This window comes from Harpegnathos saltator, unplaced genomic scaffold, assembly GCF_003227715.2.
Source record: "Harpegnathos saltator strain DR-91 unplaced genomic scaffold, Hsal_v8.6 scaffold780, whole genome shotgun sequence".
NCBI lineage: Eukaryota > Metazoa > Arthropoda > Insecta > Hymenoptera > Formicidae > Harpegnathos > Harpegnathos saltator.
In genome coordinates this window covers 43,673-53,280 of record NW_020230627.1, presented here as the reverse complement: position 1 = coordinate 53,280, position 9,608 = coordinate 43,673, and the positions used below count along the sequence as shown (strand labels likewise).

Here is a 9,608-nt window from a genome sequence, read left to right as displayed (position 1 = left end):
ATGGGTCATTCAGTACTACAACCGCTCGCTGAGCGCTAAGTGAGCTCTTGCATCTGATTGGTATATACCTTTAGATTTAAAAATATACACCAATCAGATGCAAGAGCTCACTTAGCGCTCAGTGAGCGGTTGTAGTACTGAATACACCCATTGAACGCGAAAGTGGTACGCAGCATATTAAAGGTTATATTTGTGTCTATGATGGATCAACATGATCTGTGTCTTATATATTTGGTTTTGACATTAAATGCAACAGCAATAAATTTATGTCAACTTACGGCAAAATAAAGACGAAGATGGTGGGTTAGACCTATAAATCGAACTCGTCAAAAACATTTCCTTATTTTTTGCATATAAGCCATCATTGTGATATACTAATGTAATTAATTGATGTGTTCTTTCAGTTGTCCAATAAATATTTTCGTCCATAATTTCAATATAATACGCGAATTTATACAAAAAACAAACCACAAAATAAGTCCGGCTTGTTTTTTTGACAATTCGGTCGATGACAATAACTTCACATTCTCCGAAATATATTAGCTATGATTGGTTAACGCAATCAAGACGCAACCGCAGGAACAACGTAATCGCAGAAAGTTAAAATTGAACCAACTCGTGACGCAAAGCGCAAGTACGACTGCGTATGCCTTGCGTGCGCTGATACGTCATATTGCGTCTGCGTGTGCGACCTGCGTTCTGCGAGTTATAGACGGGGCTTTACATAAAGGCATAATGCACAACACATAAGGAAATGGACCAATCAGAGTCTTTCATTTCAAGCGTGGCAATAGAAATGAGAATTCTGATTAGTTTATTTCCTTATGCGTTGTGCATTACGCCTTTATAAGAGTGTGTGCTTCCCGCTTTATGGATATTTGTCTTAACCTGCTCCATGGCCAGTATTCATAGTCAGATCTTATATTTAAGACTGTCTTAAGTTTATCTTCAGGTGCTGTACAAATCATTTTATTGACTATGGAGTATCTGAAAGTGAACTTAAAACGGTCTTAAATATAAGACCTAACTATGAATATCGGCCTAAGTCTCTACTAGCTCTGCAACATTAGTTATGAGACATCCTGTATATTCTTATGTCCATGATAATATCAGATAATTTAGCTGATCTTCATAAACACGTAAATCACATTGAGAGAAAAGACGCCAGAGGTCGTTCACCACTTACCACTGACAGATAAACTAATAATAAGTTTCAAATTAATTAATTGTTATGGATGAATTCCATATTTTCTTGATTACAAAAAATTTATATATCTTTTAATTGATTTTTTGAAAGCCAATTATACTTTCCTCAACATCGCCCATTTCTAGCATGCGATTTATGATGGAAAGTGGTGCTCGAATGATAACTAGCGATATTCGTCAACAAGTGACCAATGGAGAACAAGCGATGGTCGTGGTAGGCCACTTCCGTGTGTGGATTTCCTACGGTACTGTTCGTTTCATCAAGAGATTGTTTACAAATGCAATGCGTGAGTATTTGTACGGTACACGGTGATGTAAAAGCGTGAATAATTGTGTGTGTACAGACGCAGTAGCAGCAACCAGCAGCAACAGCAGCAGCAATAGTATCCACTCGTCATTAATTCGCATCCGATTGCTCATTGAGGGATGTGCACGTCACCGCGCATTCCTCTCGTGCTCGTCGTCGCGCACGCCTCGACGCGATAGCCCGCGAAGTCGCGCGCGGCGTACGTCGTATACAACACCGTGACCCACTTGTTGCGTCTAGGTTATGGTGTTATAAACAAAAATATGCTGCGCACAGACGCATTCAGTCGTATGACTGTCCATTCGTGAATTAGTGCACGAAGCACAGGGCATGGAGGCGGGCCCGGGGCTGAGCCTGTTCCAAGGCTCGGACAATATACAGCTGAACGGAGCGACACAGGATCGCGAAGAGGATGAGGAGCAGGAGGATATCAAACGGCGTGAGAAGGAGGTACGTCATAATTATGTCTGCGAGACACCCGCATTTTATTTGCGTGAAAGAATCTCCCGGTACATCTCGCGTGTCGAACTGTGACATGCAATAGACAAACGAAAGGGTTTTGTGTAACCCTACTACAGGTTATAGGATTTTGCCGCGCAGAAATTTTACAAATACTCCCCCCTCCTCCCTCTCTCTATATATATATATATATATATAAATTGTGTGTGTGTGTGTGTGTGTGTGTATGCGTGTGTGTCGCGCGCGCGCGTGTTAATTACAATCTGCAATATAGGTGGATAAAGAATTTATAAGGTCCACTGCATAGGATTTTGCTGTTTAAACACATTTTATGATATATATGATACGTTTTCTACACTGGAAAAATAATCTGCAAAGTCCACTGTGTAGAATTTCTTTTCTAGGCAATGTGTTATCACATCAAGTTGTCTGTAATAAATAAAAATATATATGAGATATATACATATATATATATACACATACATATATATGCATGAAAAAATTATAAGAATCTCCTACAAAAAACATACTGAGAATTGCAATATGTTAATATTTCCTGCAATGACAAAATAATGTATTAAATTTATAGTAAAGTATATAATTTCTTTGTAGAGAACTTTTATATAGCACGTATTTTGTAATAAGAAGAAATATTTTGAAAGTATGCAGAATATTCCTACAATGATGCATGTGTTGTTATTGTTTCTATAGATCCAAAATCGCATGGAAAATGTATTTGCTGATCTGGAGAATGATAATGATGCCAGTTTTACCGATAGTAATTACTATCAGGACAGTGTCAAAGATACTGATTGTACCAATGCAATGATCAGCTGTAGCCTGCAATTGGTTACACCTGCCAAAAATCAGGCGGTAGCACAATCGCAGAATGATTTTGGTGTTTATAATAGCGTGGAAAATCTAAATAATTATGATCTTAATGTGATAACAAATCACAGGTCAGATGCAGATTCTGACGCAGGTGTTGGTAGTAGTGGTGATGCCGGGGGAATGATACAAACTGATATAACATCTGAATTTGGCTTATATAGACAAGCAGAGACTCCGTTTGTTAATCATAGATTAAATGACAACAATACTATGTTAGAATCGCCGTACGAATTGACAAAACCCTCGAGTACTGAGTATACTCACAAGATGTATCATAAGCAGGTTGAAGAATGCACATTCAGCGAAAATTACCCCTACAACTATGAAACACCATCAAGTCACTATAATACACATCCGAAGAAATATTCGAACAACGGTTTCGTGGATAGATATCAGAATAATGTACAAAACAAACAAACTCACGAGTTCGGAGGAGGCGACAATGCTACCTCAGATCATATGAATCACTGCTATAAGACTAGCCCGAACGGCAGGCCAATGGACGACAATATAGCGTACAAAACTGCTGAATACAACAGTAAAGAGCAATTGGAAGTAATGTACATGATCAGGATGAGAGAGATTGAACGCTTGAAGGAGGAGCTACAGCAGTTGCAGATGGAAAAAGAGGATGAGAAAAATCAGCTGGACAGAAAATTGATGCTATTACAAACAGAGATCAACAGAACAAACATCTCCAAGAATGAAGCGCAACAAGTGCTCGGTAAGGATTAAGAAGAAAATTTATTTAAAAATATATAAAAATATCGATATTAATAAATCAGATATTGTTGAGTCATCAAAGTAGTCTTAATTGCTTTGCCCGTTTAATATAAAGTTGAAGTAATCACAGAGAGTTAATACGACGCGCGCGCGCGGCACCAAAATCTATTATGAAATCGATGATAGAACATCTTAGAGATTTATAGTCATAATATTTTAGTTGATGCCAAGGCTGACATAGCTGATCTGCAAATACAAATGGAATCTCTGAAAGAAAGGAACGCAGTCTTGGAGAAGACGAATCAAAATGTAAAATAACATTGTTGTGTCTTATTCCGATTGACGTCCGATATTCTGGCGTTCATCAACATCGTTTTTACAGGTGACAGAAGAATTGAATATCGCGAGGAGTTCCGTTATGGATCTGCAACAGAAAATTTCTATACTGGAAAGATCACAGGCGTTGCAGACGAATGACAAGATGCATGAGAAGTTTTTGAAACAAGCCCAAGAAAAGCACGCGGTTGAAATGAGAAATATGCAGACGCAAATAGACGTTCTTACGGACAAGTTAAACGCCAAGGTATTGTTGAAACAATATTTCGTTTCAGTCGTGTGTAATATTTTACACACATATTTTCTCTAAAATTATGTTTGTCATAGCTGCATAATATGGATACCAGCAACGATAGTATTTGGGCAAGTCTCTATCGGTTTTTCTTTGCATTTCTTTGTCAAATCATATTTACGATAGCTTTTTATACAATATATCCTTTTATATAAATATAAATAATTTTCCGCTTGCACATGCACGCGCGCGCGCGCGCACACCACACACACACACACACACACACACACACACACACACACACACACACACACACACACACGTGCGCGCGTGCATGTATGTAACTCTCCCGTAATACGCATATGCACTCAAAAGATATACGATATAATAAAATTGTAAACTTAGTCATTTGATAAATATCGCTTTGCATATTTAATATGCAATTTGTGGATTTTATTCCTGTGTATCGTTCAACTTATACGTATACAACAGGAAACGTCATATGTCGCCCTTGAGTATAAATTAGATGATGTACGAAGAGCGCACGAGACTCTTATGGTGGAAAAAGGTGACACCATGAATCGATTGACACAAGCATTGGAGAAAAGTCAGGCTCAATGCCGCAGTCTCATGGCCACAAACAGTATTCAGCAAGTGATGCAATTACAAGCGCAGGTGAAAATGTTAAGCCAGGAAAAAGAAGAACTGCACAAGAACGTACATGAGTTACAGGTAGTTGGAAAGATTTTACTACTAATTTTATGTTTTATAGGCAATATATATCATTTGCACAAGAAATTGATTCATAAGCAAGATCCCTGCTACAAAATTGCAGAACAAACTGGAGGTGGCTAAGAACGATGTGGCGCAATGCGATTCGTTGCTCGCTACAACTTTAGAAGACGAATCTGACTCGATTAGGCAGATGAAATTAGGTGATCATAATAAATCAAAATCAAAACCCGCTGACGACATCACGAATAAATTGCGAGGTGAATTACAAAGGTAAATTACCGTATGAAATATATTAAATATCGCATTAATATCCTCCACTTATTGCTGATATAAGCTATGTTACATGTATGTCTCTGCAGGTGTGTAGCTAACCAAGTTTTAAAGAGAAAAGAGATAAATCGTCTGGAAAACACTTTGTCTCAACGAGAGAAAGAGCTAAATAAAGTCACGACAGTGGCCGATTCGTGTCGCCAGGAAGCGGCGCGGTACGCCAAACGAGTTAATGAATTAGAGCAAGAACTGAAGTCTGTATTGACGGACCAGGCTGTAAAAGCGAATGCTCAAATACAAAAATTGTCTGATCACTTGAACGATGTAAAGAAAAAGTATGAATTACTACACGATGAGAAAATTAGTGTAGAACAAAGATTGGAGGAAGCTTTAGCTGTTAATCAAGAGAAACTTAAAAAGTTGCATCAAGAGACTATGGAGCAACAAGAGAAGGAAACTGTTGATGAGTATAATAAAGAATACTTGGAGATACATGCTAAAACCGTAGAGAGAATAAAGCAAGATGCGCAAATGGAGATAGTACAATTATCGTAAGTATTTACTATTTTATATATAAATCTTAAACTTTTAATCCTTTCCATAAATTATTAGAAATTGCAATAAGAATTTTAGTATATAGGAGTACGCGCCCATATAAGGTCGTTATGTAAAAATAAAGCTTTTATTCTTAGTGTACAGTTAGAACAAAAGGAAAAGGAATTAGACCATGTAAAAACATTGTACATAGACGTTTGCGGAACAAAGGAGCAGTTAGTAAATGAGCACAAGAACGAGATCAAAGCATTGAAAAGTAAATACACTACGATAGAATCGTATCAAATGAATGTAGAGAAATTGGAGGGCGAACTGCAAACGCAAGTTAAACTGTGTAACAAATTAACCAAGGAATGCGAATCTCTTAAAAGTAAAATAATTGAGCTGGAAAAAGATCTAGCTTATGAAAAAAGAAAGAAGGAGGATCACACGAGAAAAATACATTCCGAAATAGAGAGAGGTAAATATTGAATCGTATGAAACAGAAATATGTCTTGCATAGAAAATAATTTCATTAAATCTCTATTTTAAGCGAAAGAAGAGGCGTTAAGTGAACTAAGAAATGCACACTCGAATCAAGAAATAAAATTTCATCCGCTAGACCATTGTTCTGAACACCTGGAGAAAATCAATCAAGTATAAACAAATTCTTACAAATACATCTTACAAATACAAAAGTTTTATCAGAAGTTGTTGATAATATTTGTGATATTTTAAATTTCTAATTTAGGTTTTACTTTTACACACACACACACACACACACACACACACACACCATAGTTCCACTTTTGTGTGTATGACATTTCGAAAAATATTTTACTTTATTGTAGCTGCAAGAAGATTGCAAACGTTTGGAGGAGAAACTTCAAATCAATATGCAGGAGCAAAAAAAATTATCCGAATATCAAAACGAATTGGATAATGCTAAATTGAAGATAGCGCAGGTAGAAATTTTGCAAGAGTCGTGGAAGAAAAAATATGAGAATTCCGTCAGTGAGAGGAACGATCTTTCAGCTAAAATCTCTAAACAGGATCTGGAATTATCGAATCTGAAACGCACTGCAAAGTTGGAAGACTCAGATGACGTGAAGTTGAAGATTGCACGACTTCAAATGGAGAACGAAACGCTGAAGAGTCGTTGCGACAATCTGCTAGACGAGAAAAACACTTGTAGAGAGAAGATCACCGAACTGGAAACAGAATTGTCCACCACGAGAAAGGAAATCAGCAGCCTAGAGGGTAGGATACAAAAGAGCGGTGACATCTCGGTGAATTCAAAGAACGAATTAGAGAAGGAGCTCTCTCATTACAAGGATTTAGTCGCACAATTCTCCAGGCTGAGTAATTCGAAGGAGAGGCGTATAAATGAATCGGCACTGGAACAGAGGATACAACAACTTGAGCAGGATTTATATGACAAGAACGAGAAACTGAACAGGCTAAAGGATTTCGAAAAAATCAAAGTATCCGATGAGTTGAATATGTCACCTCGTAGCGCAACCGATAGCACGGACTTTCAAAAGATGAAAGAGACCATGACAAAGGAAGTGCGAGAAGAAATGGAACAAAAAGTAGTAAAAGAGCTGAGAGAGATCGGAGACCAGCATCTCGAGAAGAGAAAGGAATTGGAACAAAAGTACAAAACTGTCGTACTAGAATGGCAGACGAAATATAACGAGAAGAATCAAGAGGCGGATACTTTGCGGAAGGGTTTGATAGAGAAAAAGATGACAATCGGCAAGATTAGTGAAGTAAATCAAATTATAAAAAACGAACTGGAGATCCGCAAACGCGAGCTGCAGACGCGCCAGCTACAGATCGAGAGTCTGAAAGAAGATTTAAAACGAAAGGAGAATGAAGTTGAAGAAGAAAAGAACATGATGGCTCAAATGATAACCAGATGGGTCGATGAAATCAAGGAAATTAAAGCTAAGGAAGCAGAGATGAGTCAGGAGATACAAAATTTGAAATCTAAGGAGGAAAAATTAGACAATGAAATTAAAACGCTAAAAGATAAAGAGAAAGATATGAAGAGTGATGTAGATCTATGGAAACATAAGTATGAAGTAGCGAAGAAAACTGCGTATAATTATAAGGTAAGCATGCGAGAAAACCGGTATTTTGGCGTCCAGTCAACCTCTTAGGAAACATATGTTGTGTGATTGTTACAATTCTTACAATTTCAGAATTACGCGAAGCAGAAGAAGGAATTTTTGTCGAATGAATGCAAACGTATCGAGGATGGATACAAAAAGGCCATGTATCAAGTACAACAAAAATGTCAGGCGCAGGAGGAACGATACGTCGCGAAAGTTAAAGAACTTGAGTGTCAGTATACAGAAAAAATGGAACAAATGCGACTTACACTAGTACAAAAATAAATGTTAAAGTACGTATTAAGTATTCTCTCAGTATGCAATATAGCTTCTATTTGGCATTTAGAAACGATTAAAATATAATTACAGAGAGGCTAGGTATTTTTTAATTAAAAAAATTAATTAAAAAAAGCCCTTAATTAAAAAAAAGCACTACATTGTACAACACTATTGTAGCGGAGATTTTACGATAGGGACCAACACACACGCGCGCGCGCGCGCACACACACACACACACACACACACACACACAAACGAAATTTATATTATATCGATAGAATTATTATTACCGCGTTCACCGGCTTCATCCTTCGTCGAAGAAGCGGAATACTAATGTAGTTCTAGAGCTGAACATTTAAAGTACAATTATCTGGTTAATCATCATCCGAGCGTATTAAATAGATAGTAAGATTTATACATTATTATTAACGGAGATGAATGCAATTAATGCTGTAAAAAAGAAAAATAGGAAGAAACCGCTATAATGTTACATCGTAAGTTTATAACGATTACTCTGTAATTAGTCTGTATTTTATATAAAGCGAAAAGATATACACGTATAAACTCATGAACAAAAGGAGAAAGCTTTAGTCACGTATTTCTACCGTGCATTACGACACAATACGATAATGCAAGACTGGATCTCTATTGGGTCTTTCACTCTTTCTTTGCTCATAAAGTAAGAGTAGAGAGAATCTTAAAACATAGACTTTAAGAGAAATGAATCCTCGTCCCTGTACATTAACGAAAATACTATTTTGACATGTCATTGCTATCAAAATTTATCCCTTTGAGTATTTACATTTTATACATACGTCACGTTAAGGAAATCTTTATATCAAGATTGTACAAAATGCAACAACATAAAAACTTGCTCTATGAATATATACAAATTTTCTTAGAGCTAGGCAAAATCTTCAAATTGTATTAAAGATTTTTAGTATGTTAAACAGCAGGACTGAATTAGAATGAAGATCTGCGTTATACTTAATCTTAATGACTTATAAGTGTATATATTTAAATATTTGTAATCATTGCTCTCTCGGGCGCTTGAAGTATCGTAAAGTGTTCGGTATCATCTCTTCATTTATATTATATATATGTAGAAGATTTGATGTGAAGCATCTCTAATCGAACGGAACAGGATATTATAGTTCATGGGTCGTCTCTCAACCTATATTTTGCTTATTTGTTACGCAATTGTGTGCAATCGCCAATTATATACGAAACTTACCGGTATCGACGTATAAGTCGCGAAGTATAATATAAATTAAATATGTCTCTGTATATCTCTATTTAAAATCTTGGTAAGAATATTCGACATATATATTGACACATCGCGCGTGTCGTCCGTTTAAATAAGTAATTATTAATTTACCAGTATCGCTGGATATAGAAAGTATTATTAATATTAATTAGTTATGTATTTTTGTATGTAGAGTGAACTAATTTATTTTTTGTAATAAAGAATTTTATGTCTCTGCCGAAATGTTGTTTCCAATGAAAGATGAAGTAATAA

General features: G+C 36.4%; 1 protein-coding gene across 3 annotated transcripts; it reads left to right on the top strand.

The window, feature by feature from the left end:
* The first annotated feature begins 1,396 nt into the window (after positions 1-1,396).
* Positions 1,397-8,332, top strand: LOC105183261 (myosin heavy chain, skeletal muscle). Of its 3 annotated transcripts, XM_019841445.2 has the most exons (13): positions 1,397-1,451; positions 1,551-1,963; positions 2,684-3,587; positions 3,807-3,895; positions 3,969-4,169; positions 4,250-4,285; positions 4,647-4,886; positions 4,990-5,159; positions 5,249-5,710; positions 5,852-6,174; positions 6,247-6,350; positions 6,545-7,810; positions 7,901-8,095. In XM_019841445.2, the coding sequence occupies exons 2-13, from the start codon at positions 1,844-1,846 to the stop codon at positions 8,093-8,095; spliced, it is 4,110 nt and encodes a 1,369-aa protein (XP_019697004.1). In that variant the 5' UTR covers positions 1,397-1,451; positions 1,551-1,843. The 3 variants fall into 3 exon arrangements, with proteins under 3 accessions (XP_019697004.1, XP_019697003.1, XP_011139554.1); XM_019841444.2 differs by lacking the exon at positions 1,397-1,451 and having other exon boundaries at positions 1,462-1,963; positions 7,901-8,332; XM_011141252.3 differs by lacking the exons at positions 1,397-1,451; positions 4,250-4,285 and having other exon boundaries at positions 1,463-1,963; positions 7,901-8,332.
* Positions 8,333-9,608: the final 1,276 nt, after the last annotated feature.

Excerpts from the sequence above, each read along its gene's own strand:
- LOC105183261 (XM_019841444.2), top strand. The coding sequence starts at position 1,844 with ATGGAGGCGGGCCCGGGGCTGAGCCTGTTCCAAGGCTCGGACAATATA. Across the intron at positions 4,887-4,989 it reads AGAACGTACATGAGTTACAG|AACAAACTGGAGGTGGCTAA; the intron begins GTAGTTGGAAAG and ends ACAAAATTGCAG. Across the intron at positions 5,160-5,248 it reads TTGCGAGGTGAATTACAAAG|GTGTGTAGCTAACCAAGTTT; the intron begins GTAAATTACCGT and ends ATGTCTCTGCAG.